This window comes from Pongo pygmaeus, chromosome 8 (genome assembly GCF_028885625.2).
Source record: "Pongo pygmaeus isolate AG05252 chromosome 8, NHGRI_mPonPyg2-v2.0_pri, whole genome shotgun sequence".
NCBI lineage: Eukaryota > Metazoa > Chordata > Mammalia > Primates > Hominidae > Pongo > Pongo pygmaeus.
Genome location: NC_072381.2, coordinates 6523222 through 6544684, shown reverse-complemented (window position 1 = coordinate 6544684; position 21463 = coordinate 6523222). Strand labels below are relative to the sequence as shown.

Here is a 21463-nt window from a genome sequence, read left to right as displayed (position 1 = left end):
TATGACTTTTTGGCCTGCTCTTAGATAAAAGACAACCTATTGTCACTCCTATGTTATGAAACACTGTCTCAGTGGGGAAATTACAACCATCTAGTCCAAGATATTCATCACATAATTTTTTTTTTTTTTTTTGAGACAGAGTCTCACTCCCTTACCCAGGCTGCAGTGCAGTGGCATGATCTTGGCTCACTGCAACCTCCACCTCCCAGGTTAAAGCGATTCTCCTGCCTCAGCCTCGTGAGTAGCTGGGATTACAGGTGCACGACCACACTCAGCTAAATTTTTGTATTTTTAGTAGAGGCGGAGTTTCACCATGTTAGCCAAGCTGGTCTCGAACTCCTGACCTCAAGGGATCTGCCCGCCTTGGCCTCCCAAAGTGCTGGGACTACAGATGTGAGCAACCATGCCCAACCTCATCACATAAATTTTAATTTTAAAGCTGAGACTCCGGCTTCCTTTCCTCTGCTCGGAGTTTGTGATTGGCAGCTGCTCACTACTGGAGGAGACAGTGTTGTCATGCTCTTGCTGACTGTGTTTTTGTCCTCTTCCTCTCTAACTCCTGAGTTTCTGCTTCAGACCTTACCAGGTAGAAGCTGAGAGAGGAAGGAGGATGAGCAGAAAGAACAGTTTTTATTCAGCTGACAGCCTCCTACCCCTGAACTGGAGGATGGCTAAAGCTGAGACTTCAATGAGGCACTCTACTAGGTTCTGCAGAAATACTTATCCTTGCAGATGTGTTTGGCTGAAACCCTTGAGATACAGGCATTCAGTCCAGTCCCTAGCCTACATACCATACCAAAGCTGATTCTGCAAGACTCTCTCACTGTTAGTTTCCTGCCCAGCAGATTGTCTTGGGCAGTGTACTAGTCTGTTCTCATGCTGCTGTAAGGACATACCTAATACCAGGTAATTTATAAAGGAAAGAAGTTTAACTGACTCACAGTTCTGCATGGCTGGGGAGACCTCAGGAAACTTACAATCATGGCAGAAGGCACCTCTTCACAGGGCAGCAGGAGAGAGAATGAGAGCCAAGCAGGAAGGGGGAAACCCCTTATGAAACTATACTCTATCATGAGAACAGCATGGGGGAAACCGCCCCCATGATTCAATCACCTCCCATCGAGTCCCTCCCATGACACATGGGGATTATAGGATTATAATTCCAGATTCTGGGTGGGGACACAAAGCCAAACCATATCAGCCAGTACAGTTGACCTTTGAACAGCTCGGCAGTTAGAGGAGCCAACCTCCTATGCAATGGCAAATCTGCTTATAGCTTTTGAGTCCCCCAAAACTTAACCACCAATAGCCTACTGTTGACCAGCAGCCTTACCAATAACACAAAGTCAGTTAACACATGTGTTATATGATATACTGTATTCTTACAATCTAAGAAGCTAGAGAAAAGAAAATTCTATTACGGTCTACAGCTCCCAGCATGAGCGATGCAGAAGATGGGTGATTTCTGCATTTCCATCTGAGGTACCAGGTTCATCTCACTAGGGAGTGCAGTGCCAGACAGTGGGCGCAGGACAGTGGGTGCAGTGCACTGTGCGCGAGCCGAAGCAGGGCGAGGCATTGCCTCACTCGGGAAGCGCAAGGGGTCAGGGAGTTCCCTTTCCTAGTCAAAGAAAGGGGTGACAGACGGCACCTGGAAAATCGGGTCACTCCCACCCCAATACTGCTCTTTTCTGACAGGCTTAAAAAACAGCAACCAGGAGATTATATCCCGCACCTGGCTCGGAGGGTCCTACGCCCACGACGTCTCGCTGACTGCTAGCACAGCAGTCTGAGATCAAACTGCAAGGCAGCAGCAAGGCTGGGGGAGGGGCGCCCGCCATTGCCCAGGCTTGCTTAGGTAAACAAAGCAGCCAGGAAACTCCAAATGGGTGGAGCCCACCACAGCTCAAGGAGGCTGGCCGGCCTCTGTAGGCTCCACCTCTGGGGGCAGGGCACAGACAAACAAAAAGACAGCAGTAACCTCTGCAGACTTAAATGTCCCTGTCTGACAGCTTTGAAGAGAGCAGTGGTTCTCCCAGCACGCAGCTGGAGATCTGAGAACGGGCAGACTGCCTTCTCAAGTGGGTCCCTGACCCCTGACCCCCGACCCCCAAGCAGCCTAACTGGGAGGCACCCCCCAGTAGCAGCATACTGACACCTCCCACGGCCGGATACTCCTCTGAGACAAAACTTCCAGAGGAACGATCAGACAGCAGAATTCATGATTCACGAAAATCCGCTGTTCTGCAGACACCGCTGCTGGTACCCAGGCAAACAGGGTCTGGAGTGGACCTCTAGCAAACTCCAACAGACCTGCAGCTGAGGGTCCTGTCTGTTAGAAGGAAAACTAACAAACAGAAAGGACATCCACACCAAAAACCCATCTGTACATCACCATCATCAAAGACCAAAAGTAGATAAAACCACAAAGATGGGGAAAAAAACAGAGCAGAAAAACTGGAAACTCTAAAAAGCAGAGCGCCTCTCCTCCTTCAAAGGAACGCAGTTCCTCACCAGCAACGGAACAAAGCTGGACGGAGAACGACTTTGACGAGTTGAGAGAGGAAGGCTTCAGATGATCAAACTACTCCCAGCTACAGGAGGAAATTCAAACCAAAGGCAAAGAAGTTGAAAACTTTGAAAAAAATTTAGATGAATGTATAACTAGAATAACCAATACAGAGAAGTGCTTAAAGGAGCTGATGGAGCTGAAAGCCAAGGCTCAAGAACTACGTGAAGAATGAAGAAGCCTCAGGAGCCAATGTGATCAACTGGAAGAAAGGGTATCAGTGATGGAAGATGAAATGAATGAAATGAAGCAAGAAGGGAAGTTTAGAGAAAAAAGAATAAAAAGAAACGAACATAGCCTCCAAGAAATATGGGACTATGTGAAAAGACCAAATCTGCATCTGATTGGTGTACCTGAAAGTGACGTGGAGAATGGAACCAAGTTGGAAAACACTCTGCAGGATATTATCCAGGAGAACTTCCCCAATCTAGCAAGGCAGGCCAACTTTCAGATTCAGAAAATACAGAGAATGCCACAAAGATACTCCTCGAGAAGAGCAACTCCAAGACACATAATTGTCAGATTCACCAAAGTTGAAATGAAGGAAAAAATGTTAAGGGCAGCCAGAGAGAAAGGTCGGGTTGCCAACAAAGGGAAGCCCATCAGACTAACAGTGGATCTCTCGGCAGAAACTCTACAAGCCAGAAGAGAGTGGGGGCCAATATTCAACATTCTTAAAGAAAAGAATGTTCAATCCAGAATTTCATATCCAGCCAAACTAAGCTTCATAAGTGAAGGAGAAATAAAATACTTTACAGACAAGCAAATGCTGAGAGATTTTGTCACCACCAGGCCTGCCCTAAAAGAGCTCCTGAAGGAAGCACTAAACATGGAAAGGAACAACCAGTACCAGCCGCTGCAAAATCATGCCAAATTGTAAAGACCATCGAGGCTAGGAAGACACTGCATCAACTAACGAGCAAAATAACCAGCTAACATCATAATGACAGGATCAAATTCACACATAACAATATTAACTTTAAATGTAAATGGACTAAATGCTCCAATTAAAAGACACAGACTGGCAAATCGGATAAAGAGTCAAGACCCATCAGTGTGCTGTATTCAGGAAACCCATCTCATGTGCAGAGACACACATAGGCTCAAAGTAAAAGGATGGAGGAAGATCTACCAAGCAAATGGAAAACAAAAAAAGGCAGGGGTTGCAATCCTAGTCTCTGATAAAACAGACTTTAAACCAACAAAGATCAAAAGAGACAAAGAAGGCCATTACATAATGGTAAAGGGATCAATTCAACAAGAAGAGCTAACTATCCTAAATATGTATGCACCCAATACAGGAGCACCAAGATTCAAAAAGCAAGTCCTGAGTGACCTGCAAAGAGACTTAGACTCCCACACAATAATAATGGGAGACTTTAACACCCCACTGTCAACATTAGACAGATCAACGAGACAGAAAGTTAACAAGGATACCCAGGAATTGAACTCAGCTCTGCACCAAGCAGACCTAATAGACATCTACAGAACTGTCCACCCCAAATCAACAGAATATACATTTTTTTCAGAACCACACCACACCTATTCCAAAATTGACCACATACTTGGAAGTAAAGCTCTCCTCAGCAAATGTAAAAGATCAGAAATTATAACAAACTGTCTCTCAGACCACAGTGCAATCAAACTAGAACTCAGGATTAAGAAACTCACTCAAAACCACTCAACTACATGGAAACTGAACAACCTGCTCCTGAATGACTACTGGGTACATAACGAAATGAAGGCAGAAATAAAGATGTTCTTTGAAACCAACGAGAACAAAGACACAACATACCAGAATCTCTGGGACACATTCAAAGCAGTGTGTAGAGGGAAATTTATAGCACTAAATGCCCACAAGAGAAAGCAACAAAGATCCAAAATTAACACCCTAACATCACAATTAAAAGAACTAGAAAAGCAAGAGCAAACACATTCAAAAGCTAGCAGAAGGCAAGAAATAACTAAAATCAGAGCAGAACTGAAGGAAATAGAGACACAAAAAACCCTTCAAAAAATTAATGAATCCAGGAGCTGGTTTTTTGAAAGGATCAACAAAATTGATAGACCGCTAGCAAGACTAATAAAAGAGAGAAGAATCAAATAGATGCAATAAAAAATGATAAAGGGGATATCACCACCGATCCCACAGAAGTACAAACTACCATCAGAGAATACTACAAACACCTCTACACAAATAAACTAGCAAATCTAGAAGAAATGGATAAATTCCTCAACACATACACTCTCCCAAGACTAAACCAGAAAGAAGTTGAATCTCTGAATAGACCAATAACAGGATCTGAAATTGTGGCAATAATCAATAGCTTACCAACCAAAAAGAGTCCAGGACCAGATGGATTCACAGCCGAATTCTACCAGAGGTACAAGGAGGAACTGGTACCATTCCTTCTGAAACTATTCAAATCAATAGAAAAAGAGGGAATCCTCCCTAACTCATTTTATGAGGCCAGCATCATCCTGATACCAAAGCCGGGCAGAGACACAACCAAAAAAGAGAATTTTAGACCAATATCCTTGATGAACATTGATGCAAAAATCCTCAATAAAATACTGGCAAACCGAATCCAGCAGCACATCAAAAAGCTTATCCACCATGATCAAGTGGGCTTCATCCCTGGGATGCAAGGCTGGTTCAATATACGCAAATCAATAAATGTAATCCAGCATATAAACAGAACCAAAGACAAAAACCACATGATTATCTCAATAGATGCAGAAAAGGCCTTTGACAAAATTCAACAACCCTTCATGCTAAAAACTCTCAATAAATTAGGTATTGATGGGACGTATCTCAAAATAATAAGAGCTATCTATGACAAACCCACAGCCAATATCATACTGAATGTGCAAAAACTGGAAGCATTTCCTTTGAAAACTGGCACAAGACAGGGATGCCCTCTCTCACCACTCCTATTCAACATAGTGTTGGAAGTTCTGGCCAGGGCAATTAGGCAGGAGAAGGAAATAAAGGGTATTCAATTAGGAAAAGAGGAAATCAAATTGTCCCTGTTTGCAGATGATATGATTGTGTATCTAGAAAACCCCATTGTCTCAGCCCAAAATCTCCTTAAGCTGATAAGCAACTTCAGCAAAGTCTCAGGATACAAAATCAATGTACAAAAATCACAAGCATTCTTATACACCAATAACAGACAAACAGAGAGCCAAATCATGAGTGAACTCCCATTCACAATTTCTTCAAAGATAATAAAATACCTAGGAATCCAACTTACAAGGGACGTGAAGGACCTCTTCAAGGAGAACTACAAACCACTGCTCAATGAAATAAAAGAGGATACAAACAAATGGAAGAACATTCCATGCTCGTGGGTAGGAAGAATCAATATCGTGAAAATAGCCATACTGCCCAAGGTAATTTATAAATTCAGTGCCATCCCCATCAAGCTACCAATGACTTTCTTCACAGAATTGGAAAAAACTACTTTAAAGTTCATATGGAACCAAAAAAGAGCCCACATCACCAAGTCAATCCTAAGCCAAAAGAACAAAGCTGGAGGCATCACGCTACCTGACTTCAAACTATACAAGGCTACAGTAACCAAAACAGCATGGTACTGGTACCAAAACAGAGATATAGATCAATGGAACAGAACAGAGCCCTCAGAAATAACGCCGCTTATCTACAACTATCTGATCTTTGACAAACTTGAGAAAAACAAGCAATGGGGAAAGGATTCTCTATTTAATAAATGGTGCTGGGAAAACTGGCTAGCCATACGGAGAAAGCTGAAACTGGATCCCTTCCTTACACCTTATACAAAAATTAATTCAAGATGGATTAAAGACTTCAACATCAGACCTAAAACCATAAAAACCCTAGAAGAAAACTTAGACATTACCAATTCAGGACATAGGCATGGGAAAGGACTTCATGTCTAAAACACCAAAAGCAATGGCAACAAAAGCCAAAATTGACAAATGGGATCTAATTAAACTCAAGAACTTCTGCACAGCAAAAGAAACTACCATCAGAGTGAACAGGCAACCTACAAAATGGGAGAAAATTTTTGCAACGTACTCATGTGACAAAGGGCTAATATCCAGAATCTACAATGAACTCAAACAAATTTACAAGAAAAAAACAAACAACCCCATCAAAAAGTGGGCGAAGAACATCAACAAACACTTCTCAAAAGAAGACATTTATGCAGCCAAAAAACATATGAAAAAATGCTCACCATCACTGGCCATCAGAGAAATGCCAATCAAAACCACAATGAGATACCATCTCACACCAGTTAGAATGGAAATCATTAAAAAGTCAGGAAACAACAGGTGCTGGAGAGGATGTGGAGAAATAGGACACTTTTACACTGTTGATGGGACTGTAAACTAGTTCAACCCTTGTGGAAGTCAGTGCGGCCATTCCTCAGGGATCTAGAACTAGAAATACCATTTGACTCAGCCATCCCATTACTGTGTATATACCCAAAGGACTATAAATCATGCTGCTATAAAGACACATGCACACGTATGTTTACTGCGGCACTATTCACAATAGCAAAGACTTGGAACCAACCCAAATGTCCAACAATGATAGACTGGATTAAGAAAATGTGGCACATATACACCATGGAATACTATGCAGCCATAAAAAATGATGAGTTCATGCCCTTTGTAGGGACATGGATGAAATTGGAGATCATCATTCTCAGTAAACTATCGCAAGAACAAAAAACCAAACACCGCATGTTCTCACTCATAGATGGGAATTGAACAATGAGAACACATGGACACAGGAAGGGGAACATCACACTCTGGGGACTGTTGTGGGGTGAGGGAGGGGGGAGGGATAGCTTTAGGAGATATACCTAATGCTAAATGACGAATTAATGGGTGCAGCACACCAGCATGGCACATGTATACATATGTAACTAACCTGCACACTGTGCACGTGTACCCTAAAACTTAAAGTATAATAATAATAAAAAAATAAATAAAGTTAATGAAATGCTCCCTATCAAAAAAAAATTATAAGAAAAATGTGTTTACTATTCACTAAGTGGAAGTGGATCATCATAAAGAACTTCATCCTCATTGTCTTTATGTTGAGAGGGCTGAGGAAGAGGAGGAGTTGGTCTTGCTGTCTTAGGAGTGGCAGAGGCAAAAGAGGTGGAGGAGGTGGAAGGGAGGCAGGAGAGGCAGGCACCCTTGGTGTAAATTTGATTGAAAAAATCTACATATTAGTGGACTGGTGCAGTTCAAATCCAGGTTCATCAAGGGTCAATTGTACTTAAAATACCTACAGACCAGCTCTCCCCAACCTGCCCTACCCACTGTCCACCAGAAATACTGTTGACTTCTTCACTCTAACAAACTCTGAGAGTGCAGGCTATTACCATCTTTGCAGCAATCTCCAGAATTCACCATCAAAACAGAATTCAGCACCCCTTCCATGGTAGCCCAGGATCCATCAAGAATACAAGCACAGTATTACCAGTGGAAACTAGGCTCTGAGAATCACAAGGTGTGAGCCAGGAGCTCCCAAGGCAAACCCATGTGGAGACATAGGAACACCTGAGACCCATCAAGAAAGATCTGGACTCTAGACAGACTCAGAGTTGGCCTTTTTTGAGGATGCAAAATACTCTCCACAGTGTATGGGCGTAGCAAGTTGCAGAATGAAATGAATCATGTCAATACAACATGCTAAATACATAGAAGAATAATAAGGACCTACATATACTGAGCTGTCCCAGCAAGTATTTGGGTCAAAGAGACCCATCACTGTAATCAAGAGCCTAGCACATCTAGGCCGGGTGTGGTGGCTCACGCCTGGAACCCTATCCCTTGGAAAGGCTAAGGTGGGAGGATTGCTTGAGCAACCCAAAATTCAAGACCAGCCTGGGCAACATGGAGAGACCCCATCTCTACAAAAAATCTGAAAATTAGCCAGGTGGGGCTGCTGGCGCCTATGATCTCAGCTACTCAGGAGGCTGAGATGGGAGGATCACTTGAACCCACAAGGTGGAGGTTACAATGAGCCGTGATCACACCACTGCACTCCAGCCTAGGTGACAGAGCAAGACCCTGTCCCCCCTGCATAAAAAAAAAAGAGTCTAGCACATCTAAAAGAAGTGGACCAAGAATGCAGGTGTTTTGGAAGAAACATTGTTTTGATTTCTGGCATTTCATATGTCAGCTGGTTAAAAAATAATCATCATTTAGAGAAATAATTTTTAGCCTTTTTCATGCTATATTGAAAATGGGAATAGGATAAGATCCTTCAACATTGGAAGCTATCCATGGGTTCTAAATTAAAAACTAGAAAAATATTAGCAGGCTCATCTTTTTTCACTAATCTACTTTTTTTGCTTTTGAAGAAGTGCTTAGAATTAATTGTAAAGGGAAAACACTTCCACCTCTCTAATAAAAGTGACAACTTGTCTTGGGCATTAGAAACTTGGAGGCAACTCCAGGGCTCTCCCTGGAAAATCAAGATCTTGAATCTGAGAAGTGCTGACAAAGCTCTCACAGGATCCCCAGCCCCAGGGTAAAGCAACAAGGTGTTTAAAAATTTGAGCCACTTCCATTCAGCTTTCACTTTCTGACTGTGATCCAAACAAGCAATAGCTTAGAAAACTCCCTCAACAACCAATTAAAGGCACTTTAATGACCAAACACAGATAAAATGAAAGCTAATCTCAAAATTAACCAATTTTTTTTAAAAAAGGCTGACAACAGTAAAAATAAGTTAGTGGGGGCAGGGCACGGTGGCTCACGCCTGTAATCCCAGCACTTTGGGAGGCCGAGATGGGCAGATCACGAGGTCAGGAGATCCAGACCATCCTGGCTTACACGGTGAAACCCCGTCTCTACTAAAAATACAAAAAAATTAGCCAGGCATTGTGGCAGGCGCCTGTGGTCCCAGCTACTCGGGAGGCTGAGGCAGCAGAATGGTGTGAACCCGGGAGGAGGAGCTTGTAGTGAGCCAAGATTGCGCCACTGCACTCCAGCCTGGGGGACAGAGCAAGACTCCATCTCAAAAAAATAAAAAATAAAAAAAATAAAAAGTGGGATCTGGATATTAAGTTTTTTATTTTATATAAAGGCAGGTTCAAACACTATTACAATTGCTACATTTGTAGCAATAAATGTAGCAATCGTAATAATGAACTCAGTGTGAAATGTGTCAGCTTGGGCTCCATAACAAGATATCACAGACTGAGTAGATTAAACAACAGACATTTCTTTCTCACAGTTTTAAAGGCTGAAAGTCCAAGATTAAGGTCCAGCAGCGTCAGTTCCTAATGAGGACTCTCTTCCTGGCTGGTAGACAGCTGCCTTCTTGTGTCCTTACAGCAGAGAGAGAGAGAGAAACTCTGGTCTCTCTTTCATATGAGACTTCTAGCCCTGTTGGATCAGGACCTTACCCCATGACCTCATTTAACCCGAATTATCTCCATAAAGGCCTTACCTACAGTTACATTGTGGGTTGGGGCATCAACATGTGTATTTTGAGGGGACGCCATTCAGTCCAAAGCATGAGGCTGCACTGCACAGCCTGGGCCAGCAAAACCCACTGGAAAAAAAGTGAGCACAAGGCTTAATCTGTACAACCTGAGGCATGAGGGTACCTCCAGACTCAGGGGCTGTCTCCAAGTGAGTCCCAAGGTGGAGGCCCTGGAGGGAGAGTCACAATTCCCCAACACCCCTCATGGCCCATAAATGCCAGCCTCCCCCTGTTCTTCCCAAACCCAGCCTGCACTGAGGATCTGCAATGCTCCAGGCCAGGACTGAGGGTGAAGGAGGGGCAGAGGTAACCAGAAGTAACTCCGTGGAGAGAAGTTGGAAGTGATGATTTCCAAGGAGAGAAAAATTGGATGGGAGGAAAGGGTTCCTTCCAGTTGGAGGAGAAAAGGTGAAAAGCCGTGTGCTGGAATCCTACTCAGCAATGAAAAGGAACAAACTATTGATTTATAAAACAACTCAAGGCATTATGCTGAGTGCAAAAAGCCAATCTCAAAAGATCACATACTCTCTGAGTCCATTGATATGACTTCATTGAAATGGCAACACCATAAAAATGGAAGTCAGATTAGTGGTTGCCTGGGGTTGGGGTGCTGGGGACAGGAGGGTGGGCATGACTCTCAGGATGCAGCACAGGCATATCTTTGCAGTGATGGAACAGTTCGTATCTTGCTTGGTGTGGAGGTTGCCCATATCTGCACATGTGATAAAATGGCATAAGTAGTACACACATGGTACCAGCATCAGCTCCTAATCTTATGCTATCATTATGTGAGATGGAACCATTGGGAGAAATAGGGTGAAGGGCACCCAGGACATCTCTGTACTGTCTTATCAACATCCTGTGAATCTATAATTATTTAAAAACAAAACTAAATCTAAGGCTAAATGCCTTGCAAACACCAAAATAAAAAGTCATCTACCGAATTTCAGTGGCAAGAGAAAGAGTTGCCACAAGAGAAGAAAATAAATTTGGTTGAATAGAGTAGAAACTAAGATAATAAAGTTTAAAGAAGAAAACAAGAGGACTGGTGGGTGAAAGAGGTTCTTTTCTTTTTTAAGACAGAGTCTCGCTCTGTCACCCAGGCTGGAGTGCAGTGGTGCAATCTCAGCTCACTGCAGCCTATGCTTCCCAGGCTCAAGCGATTCTCCAGCCCCAGCCTTCCAGGAAGCTGGGACTACAGGTGCATGCCACCGACACCCAGCTGATTTTTGTATTTTTTTGTAGAGACGGGTTTTGCCATGTTCCCCAGGCAGGTCTCAAATTCTGGAGCTCAAAGCAATCTGCCCGCCTCAGCCTCCCAATGTGCTGGGATTACAGGCATGAGCCACCATTCTCAGTAAAAAGAAGTTCTAAATGAAGCTTGCCCAACCCACGCCCTGCATACAGCCCAGGATGGCTTTGAATGCAGCCCAACACAAATTCCTAAACTTTACGACATTATGACATTTTTTGTGATTTTTTTTTAGCTCATCAGCTACTGTTAGTGTTAGTGTATTTTAGGTGTGGCCCAAGACAATCCTTCCAATGTGGCCCAGGGAAGCCAAAAGATTGGACCCCCCTGTTCAAAGTTGACATAGAAGAGTTTCGACTTGTTGTTTCCCATGTGAGTTAGTAAAACTTCCATTTCTCTTACACATATTCTTGCAGTTGGGCTGATAAAATTAATCTCCATTATGCAATCTGCTGCCCATAAACTGGCTTCCAGCTTTATCTCTATTCCTCCTTTGCTTTGATCCAACAGCCCCCACATTCTTGAGCCCCATTTGTTGCAAAAAGGTAATGCCATTTCTCAGAAATGTCCTCTAGGGAATTTGACAAAATGTTATGAAACCCAGAAGTCATAGGTCCTCTGGAAAAGCTGAGGATAGCAGCATTTCGTGGCATCCGTGACAGCAGCAGTGCCAGACTTGTCGCCGTCGGCCCTCCTAGGGCATGGATGCATGTTGTGCACTGAACAATTGCGCATTGGGAGAGGCTGTGCTCCGGCAAGAATTCCAGTGGGGACACTGCTGTCCAGTTGATGATTGCCAAAGAAACACCCTTTACTCCCCGTCTCTACTAAAAGTACAAAAAATTAGCCAGGTGTGGTGGCGGGCGCCTGTAGTCCCAGCTACTTGGGAGGCTGAGGCAGGAGAATGGCGTGAACCTGGGAGGCAGAGCTTGCAGTGAGCCGAGATCGCGCCACTGCACTCCAGCCTGGGTGACAGAACAAGACTCCATCTCAAAAAAAAAGAAAAAAAAAAAACACTCTTTACTTCCTCATTTATCCATCCAGGATGTCCTGTCTATTTGTTTGAAAATGATGGGAAACTAATGATCTAGAACATAAATATCTCTTCCTTTCATAGAAAGACATATCTGAGGAGGGACTGAAGAGGGAAGGCAGGTTCCAGGTACAATCTGTCAGCGCTACTGCTGGCTGTCCTCCGCAGCCTGGAGCTGCTTTCTTGCACAGACTGTCCAATAAACTTAAACAAACTTCAGCTACATCCTGGCTATTTTTCCCATCAGTGTAAACCTCCGTCCTGACAGCTTTGAGAGACAAAATCAAGTCTTCAGGTATCTTATTTCCTCAGTGCAGCTTTCCGAGGGCGGAGCTTCCAACCTGGCCCCCCTCCCATGAGGTCACCTGTCATCCTCAGGACCTCAGTGGGTCGAATGGCTACAGGGCAGAACGTATACTAATTTACCGTTCTGTGCAAAACTGGAAAGAATATTGAAACTCAGAGCTGGAGACCATACGCTCTTCTCATTACACGTTTTATTTTTTAAAATATATTTTTAAATTTTGCAGGTACACATCCAAGCTAAGAAGGCCCATTGACATGATCCTCTTGGTACAAATGCCACATGTTCACTTGAAGAAATAGAATAGAAAACCTAGCCTGCAGCACACACGGCCCAGGGCAGTTACTTCCTGCCTACTTTGCTGAAGCATCTCATTAGAACAACATGAGCGAGGTTTTGGCCCCTTCCTGAGACACTTATGCCATCTGTCTAATCTCGTTTCATCCAAATGTCCTTAAGAAGCGGAGACCAATCATTTATCATTTAGTATCATTGTTTCAGGAGAAGGGATATAGGGCAAGTCACTTATTCCTTTTGCTTTTTTTTTTTTTTTTTTTTAAGGAGTCTTGCTCTGTTGCCCAGGCCGGAGTGCAGTGGTGGTGCAATCTCGGCTCACTGCAACCTCCACCTCCCAGGTTCAAATGATTCTCCTGCCTCAGCCTCCCGCATAGCTGGGGTTACAGGCATCCACCACCACACCTGGCTAATTGTTGTATTTTTAGTAGAGATGGGGTTTCACTGTGTTGGCCAGGCTGGTCTCGAACTCCTGACCTCAGGTGATCCGCCCACCTCAGCCTCCCGAAGTGCTGGGATTACAGGCATGAGCCACCATGCCCAGTCTCTCTTTGCTTCTAAAACATCTATCAGCTTCTCCATGTGATGACTCCTGCTGTTTTATGGTTTGTATAAATGTGTGGGGTGCAGGTGTCATTTCGTTACCTACATGGATTGCACAGTGGTGAAGCAGGGCTTTTAGTACCCACTCCATTTTCTGAGTCTACAGAAAAATATATCTTACCGTGAACTTGGTGCTTCTTTTCTGTGCTGAAAACAGGTAACCGAGATAAAATGAGGATAGAAGATGCATGGTCTGCAGATAAACAAAGTGGAAAGACAGCTTATTCACTTACTCAGCAGGCATCTACTGAGCATCTATGTTGTGCACGGCACTATGCTAGCTTCTGTAAGGAATAGACATGTCAATGGTGCCCGGCCTCCAGAGCTTACAGTGTGGTAGGAAAGAAGACAACCTTGGAAAAAAGATACAATGTGCTAATTCCCCAGTAGAGGGAAGATGTTCTGTGGTGCACAGATGAGAGATTATCCATCAGGATGAGGGGAAGGAGGCCGCTTGTCATCAAAGTGCTAGATCCTCTGAAGCTCAGCTTCGTCAGCCGACAACTGGGATGATGAATTTGTTTCTCTTGGAATTTGTTTTAAAATCACTGAGGCATCTAGCAGTGCCTGCCTCTCAAAGAACATCGGTTGGAGTGGATGATGTATCAATCGTAAGAATCATGAATGATGTGAATGATGTATGATAGTGTGATCAATCCTGAATATGACTTGAACAGAAGAGAGAGAGCTCCCTGTCAGTGGAGGTAATCAAAGAAAGTTTCACAAGGAAAAGGGGGTGAAAGCTGAGCCCTGAAAAATAAGGCAGAATTTAAAGATGAGGGAAGGGAAACAGGAGTCGACTAGGGGAGGGTATCTCATTGCAAGATGGAAATGTTGTTAGTGAGGGACAGAGACAGGAAGGCAGGTCATGTTTTCGGTGAGCAGAAATGTCTGGACTGGAGAGGGTCCTAATGGGAATGGAAGGTCCCGTGAGTCAGCGTCAGACTCCAGAGAGCCTCGAATGCCAGCAGAGGGCCCGAGGATGTCAGAACTCACCAGGCCCTAGAGATCACCTTGTCTAGCCCTTCCTTTACACACGAGGAAACTGAGACTCAGAAAACTTACCTGAGACCACGCAGGTAGTCAGTCTCTCGGATAGCTGTCGTGTTATTTCCACCATGCAGTGGCTTTCTAATTGGGTGCTTTGGAACCCCAAGTTTCCCTAGAGAGTCCTCAGTGGTCCTCATATGGTAAGAGGGAGAGAGGAAGTTGAGACTGCCAAGAATTTGCCAGATACACCAGGTGATTGCACAAACATTTCACCTGGAACTTTAAAAGAGATTCTCCTACTTTAAAAAAAAAAAAAAAAAGCGAAAAAACTCCACTTTACAATAGCATGTTGTTTGGTCTTTATATTTTTTTGGTAGAACGGAGTCTTTGAAGATTTTCAAGTACTCAGATAACATAAGTGAAGCACTATTTCAGAACATGCAGGCTGGCTATGTTTATGAGCAGTAAAAACAAGAGACCCTCGCAATTTAGGTGTGAATGGAGGTCAAGTCCCTGTGAAAGCCTCCTGGAAAATCACTGCATTCCACCATGTTTTCTGTTTTAAAGAAGCTTAGGCTCCTTAAAATGCCCTATAACTCGTGGTTACTTCATAAATAAACATCTAGCTGATGTAAGAATAACCGGTAACTACTCCAGACACCCAGGGGACCTGTTACTTTTCTAAGTTAATGTTTAGACTCTCCTGTTTCTTAATGCCCTTGACAGGTTTTATTTAAGTTTGAAAAATATCCAAGTTTCTTTCCTGTTTTGCCAGTGTTCATTTTAACCTCTTAGGGGGAAAGAACAGGAGAAGGAACAGTGCAGAGAGAAATGTACATATGTGCCAGCTCAGAAATTATTAGATGGACCTTGAATTAAATATTACTCCTCCAGCAGGTTTGCAGGAGCTGAGGGTAATTCTCTTCACTCAGATGCCTTGTAGAGTCCAAAGCTGACTATCTGGGACCAGTTTCTATTATACCTGAGTCCCCACAATGCTGGAATCATTCTAAGAATGCAGCTTTGTAAGAAATCAGACTCGATTGATAGATAATTGATCAAATGACAAATAAATTATCACTGACTCTATGCTGTTGGGTGTAACAGACCAGGAGTTATACTGCACAAATGCGTGCGTGTGTGTGCATGTGTTCATATACGTGCGTATATGCATGTGTATGCCGTCCGTGTGCATGTGCTCACATTTGTGTGTGTGTCAGTGGGTGTGCACGTGTGTGTATGTGTTCATGTCTGTGTGTATGCATTTATATACACCTGTGTGCGTGTGTATGCATGTGTTCATGTGTATGTATGTGTGTCTGTGTGCACGTGCTCACATTTATGTGCATGTGTGCCAGTGTGTGTGTGTATGTGTTTATGTCCATGTGTGTATACTGTCACATATGCCTGTCTGTGTGCATGTGTGCATGTGTGTGCCTGTCTATGTGCGTCTGTGTGTGTGTGTTGCTGTCTCATAAATCGTCACATCAGCCCTGTTAGGAGGGCACTTGGCTCACTTTACAGGTGAGGAAACTGACTCAGGTCTGTCAGTTGCCTGAGGTCCAATCAATAACACAGGGCAAAGCCGGTTTCAAATCAGGTCTATGCACCTCAGAAGATAATGCGTCAGACTCCAGCAAATTTAGAAAGTCTCCTTCAAGGGAGAGTGTCAGGACAGGTTGACTTTAGTCAGTCCTGATAAAGGTGAAAGAAAAATGAGGTTAGAAAAGAAGGGGCTGGTGCACCGGGAAGCACCACGCCCTCCTGATGCAAAAGGGTCATCCCTGGAGACCTCAGGGCTCCTCCTCTGCTCTCTTTCAGCTCTTTGTGCGAGAACCTGAGAAGAGGCTGGGCGTGAGGGGAGACATCCGCCAGCACCCTTTGTTTCGGGAGATCAACTGGGAGGAACTTGAACGGAAGGAGATTGACCCACCGTTCCGGCCGAAAGTGGTAAGGACTCGCTCATGGGCCACTTGGTGTCAGCCACTCTCCCTCCGCTCAGGGCCGTCTGCCTGTCCAAGTCACCGCAGCTGCTCACCCCTGCCAGAACCCCAACTCCCCACCAGCCCCACTCTCCAGGAGGAATGCACTTCTCTAACACATGTTACTGGGCTGGTGGGGCAGGGAGGGGAGGTCACTCTTCTTTGCAAAATTTAATCTCTGTCGTCAAGATGCACCTGCACCCTACCATGCACCTGCACCATGGGCTGGGCGCGGTGGCTCACGCCTGTAATCCCAGCACTTTGGAAGGCCGAGGCGGGTGGATCACCTGAGGTCAGGAGTTCGAGATCAGCCTGGCCAACATGATGAAACCTTGTCTCTACTAAAAATACAAAAATTAGCTGGGCGTGGTTGCGGGCGCCTATAATCCCGGCTACTTGGGAGGCTGAGGTGGGAGGATTGCTTGAGCCCAGAAGTTTGAGACTAGCCTAGGAAACATAGTGAAACCCCAACTCTACAAAAAAATACAAAATTAAGTGGTCTTGGTGGTGCATGCCTGTAGTTCAAACTACTCAGTAGGCCAAGACAGGGGGATTACTTGAGCCCAAGAGGATGCAGTGAGCTGGGATCACACCACTGCACTCCAGCCTGGTGACAGAGTGAGACACTGTCTCCAAAAATAAAACTTTTTAGAAAAACAACAAAAAAAGTCATTAAGAAAGTAAATTTTAAGTTATGTATGTCACAATTTCTAAAAATAATGATTTTTAAAAGAGTAGAACAAAGTGGTGGGTTTGCCAGCCTTAACCATTCCCTGTGATTGCTGGGAATACCGGAGTTATTGCCTGGGTAGACATGGGTCATATCCGCACTGAAGGGGGCCAGGCTCATGGACTTCCCAACAGATTCCACCCCAGAGAACGCACAGGCTATTAGTCATGATAGCAAATGGCCAGAAGAAGCAGGTGCATCTTGTTCCCAGGGCAAGAATAGTTGTTCTCAACATCTGTCCCAAGCTCCAGGGACATTCCAAGGACCCAACAGGCCGGCCTCAAGCACTCTAATTACTTGTGACAGTACCACATCTAATACATGAGTTAGTCATTTGTGATAAAAATTTTACCTTGTTTTTAGCTATCAGAACTATTAAACCATGTCTCACCTTCCACTGCAGATTAAAATTGACTTAATATTTTGCACATAAAAATCAAAACTTTGATCTAAGCTTACCCTAAAGGACATTCCCAGTTCTGCCAGTAGGAAACTTTCCCTGACCTGTGGTCTGAGCTGCCATTGACCTCACAGCCCCAGGGCCCGTTGGAGGGTGGGAGGGGCCTGGCTCTTCATTTTGCTTCTCTGTGCTTATAGGACTTTCTGTTGATAATGGTTGTTCTCAATCTTGGGACACTGAATTGAACACCATACTGAACAGCATGTATGAAATAGATGTTTGCTTTCCCTTCCTCTGTTGTTTGGTTTGGTTTTGGGTTTTTGCCATGAAAACCAATGGACCAAGTGGTCTGAAAGGAGTCTGTCCCAGTCTGTGTTGTCTAAAAAAGCCCAAGATGTTTACTAATAAAATTAACAAGGGCAGGGGACTGACAACAGCCAAGAATGTTGATAAAAGAACAGGAATATGTAATTGTGAAATTCCTTCTCTCTTCCCATCCCTCTGTTCACACCCCTTCACTCCATCTCCCCACCACCCTCCCTTATCCCCACCTTGTGTTCCATGAAAACTAAAGAGGCAGAGGTCAAATTCAGGCGGATCATTTTTTCAAAGATTGCCAACCCTGCTTCATGTAAACCACTAATTAAAAACATTAGATCCCATTTGAATGTCTACAGTGGTAGTCTTTCTGTGAATTTATGAATTTATATTATTATTAAGCTGAGGACACAGGATCACAGCCATGTTCAGTGAGACCTGTGCATGGTCATCTATACGCATTGCCTCCATTTAGTGTCTCTGCAAACACCAACTCTGCCATACACAGATCACAGCCTAGATAACAAAAATGAAGATCATGAACTTAATGACTGATTTTTCTTCTCTTTCTTTCTTCCCGTAAACTCTGACCAAGAAATCACCATATGACTGCAGCAATTTCGACAAAGAATTCTTAAACGAGAAGCCCCGGCTGTCATTTGCCGACAGAGCACTGATCAACAGCATGGACCAGAATATGTTCAGGAACTTTTCCTTCATGAACCCCGGGATGGAGCGGCTGATATCCTGAATCTTGCCCCTCCAGAGACAGGAAAGAATTTGCCTTCTCCCTGGGAACTGGTTCAAGAGACACTGCTTGGGTTCCTTTTTCAACTTGGAAAAGGAAAGAAACACTCAACAATAAAGACTGAGAACCGTTTGCCCCCCATGTGACTTTTATCTGTAGCAGAAACCAAGTCTACTTCACTAATGACGATGCCGTGTGTCTCGTCTCCTGACATGTCTCACAGACGCTCCTGAAGTTAGGTCGTTACTAACCAGTTATTTACTTGAAAGATGGGTCTCCACACTTGGAAGGGTTTCAAAACTTGATACTGCAATAAATTATGGCTCTTCACCTGGGCGCCAACTGCTGATCAATGAAATGCTTGTTGAATCAGGCGCAAACGGAATACAGACGTCTCCAGACTGAAACGGCCCCATTGCCTGGTCTAGTAGCGGATCTCACTCAGCCGCAGACAAGTAATCACTAACCCGTTTTATTCTATTCCTATCTGTGGATGTGTAAATGGCGGGGGGGCCAGCCCTGGATAGGTTTTTATGGGAATTCTTTACAATAAACATAGCTTGTAACTTGAGATCTACAAATCCATTCATCCTGATTAGCCATGAAATCCATGGTCAAGAGGACAAGTGGAAAGTGAGAAGGAAGGTTTACTAGACACCTTCACTTGTTATCTCGTCAAGATAGAAAAGATAGTATCATTTCACCCTTGCCAGTAAAACCTTTCCATCCACCCATTCTCAGCAGACTCCAGTATTGGCACAGTCATTCACTGCCATCCTCACATTATAACAAGAAAAGAAATGAAGTGCATAAGTCTCCTGGGAAAAGAACCTCAACTCCTTCTCATGCCATGACTGGTGATTTCATGACTCGTAAGCCCCTCCGTAGGCATCATTCAAGATCAATGGCCCATGCATGCTGTTTGCAGCAGTCAATTGAGTTGAATTAGAATTCCAACCATACATTTTAAAGGTATTTGTGCTGTGTGTATATTTTAATAAAATGTTGTGACTTAATGACAAACAGGTGGATGTGTAAAAATGGAATTAAAAAAAAAAAGAGTCCTCTTAATCATTTACTTCCCCGCTTGTCCCCCACAAGAACTTGCTTCTGCTGCGTCAATCCTCAAAATGTAGCTAGCATTGAGATGATGTTTCACAGTTGGGGGATTGGCTGGGCACGATGGCTCATGCCTGTAATCCCAGCACTTTGGGAGGCCAATGTGGGTAGATCACCTAAGGTCAGGAGTTCGAGACCAGCCTGGCCAACATGGTGAAACCCTGTCTCTACTAAAAATACAAAAATTAGCCAGGCGTGGTGGCGGGCACCTATAATCCCAGCTACCTGGGAGGCTGAGGCAGGAATAGAGTAAGACAAAGGGTGAGGAAGTCAGATGACCTTAAGGCAATCGTAAGAAAAGCAAATCTGCATAATATTCGGAGCCACCAGCCTACCTCATCACACGGCTGGAAATAACTTTAGATATTATTTTTAAAATAGAATAATATAAGCAGACTGTTGACAGTCTGCAGGTGTGCTGGGACATTTTCCTGACTATATAGAGCTCTTGTGATTTTTTTTTAAATAGACACTCCCCTAAAATGAACACGAGTAACCTCATTTAAGGAGGTGGAGATGGGCATCTATCTTCAGATGTGTCCATTCAGGTGTCCGGGCCCTTTGTTCTGATAATAGCACCATGACTACAAACCTCTAGTTATGTGAGAAGGCGACACTTGTCCTCCCCTTGCTCCAAATGAAAATGCTCACACATGTTTACCAAATTCACCTGCTTGAGGGAGGGAGAGGGTCCTTTAGGGCCCTGGATGGGCCAGTGGAGGGCAGGGAGCCCCCCATTCTGTTCTGATCTCTGCTCCGCCTTGCATTTGCTGTGAAGCCCGGAACAAGTCACTTCATCTTGTGGGGCTCCAAGTAATGGGGTCGGTGAAGATGCTCTCTACAGTCCCTTCTCGCTAGAGCAATGGGGTTGGTGAAGATGATATCTACAGTCCCTTCTCACTAGAGCAATGGGGTCGGTGAAGATGCTCTCTACAGTCCCTTCTCACTAGAGCAATGCGGTTGGTGAAGATGCTATCTACAGTCCCTTCTCACTAGAGCAATGGGGTCGGTAAAGATGCTCTCTACAGTCCCGTCTCACTACAGCAATGGGGTCGGTGAAGATGCTATCTAAAGTCCCTTCTCACTAGAGCAATGGGGTTGGTGAAGATGATATCTAAAGTCCCTTCTCACTAGACCAATGGGGTTGGTGAAGATGATATCTAAAGTCCCTTCTCACTAGAGCAATGTGGTTGGTGAAGATGCTCTTTAAAGTCCCATCTCACTAGAGCAATGGGGTTGGTGAAGATGATATCTGAAGTCCCGTCTCACTAGAGCAATGGGGTTGGTGAAGATGATATCTGAAGTCCCGTCTCACTAGATCAATGGGGTTGGTGAAGATGATATCTGAAGTCCCGTCTCACTAGAGCAATGGGATTGAAGATGCTATCTAATGTCCTTTCTCACTAGAGCAATGGGGTTGGTGAAGATGCTATCTAAAGTCCCTTCTCACTAGAGCAATGGGGTCGGTGAAGATGCTGTCTAAAGTCCCTTCTCACTAGAGCAATGGGGTCGGTGAAGATGCTATCTAAAGTCCCTTCTCACTAGAGCAATGGGGTTGGTGAAGATGATATCTAAGGCCCCTTCTCACTAGAGCAATGGGGTTGGTGAAGATGATATCTAAAG

General features: G+C 44.2%; 1 protein-coding gene across 4 annotated transcripts in view; it reads left to right on the top strand.

Moving 5' to 3' along the window:
* The window catches only part of PRKCQ (protein kinase C theta), a 159369-nt gene extending 139584 nt beyond the window's left edge, over nucleotides 1-19785 (top strand). For all 4 annotated transcript variants that reach the window (XM_054503404.1, XM_054503406.2, XM_054503405.2 and 1 more), the window contains 2 exons: nucleotides 16365-16493; nucleotides 18569-19785. In XM_054503404.1, coding sequence (XP_054359379.1) covers nucleotides 16365-16493; nucleotides 18569-18724 — 285 coding nt within the window. In that variant the 3' untranslated portion in view covers nucleotides 18725-19785. The remainder of the gene's footprint in view (nucleotides 1-16364; nucleotides 16494-18568) is intronic.
* Nucleotides 19786-21463: the final 1678 nt, after the last annotated feature.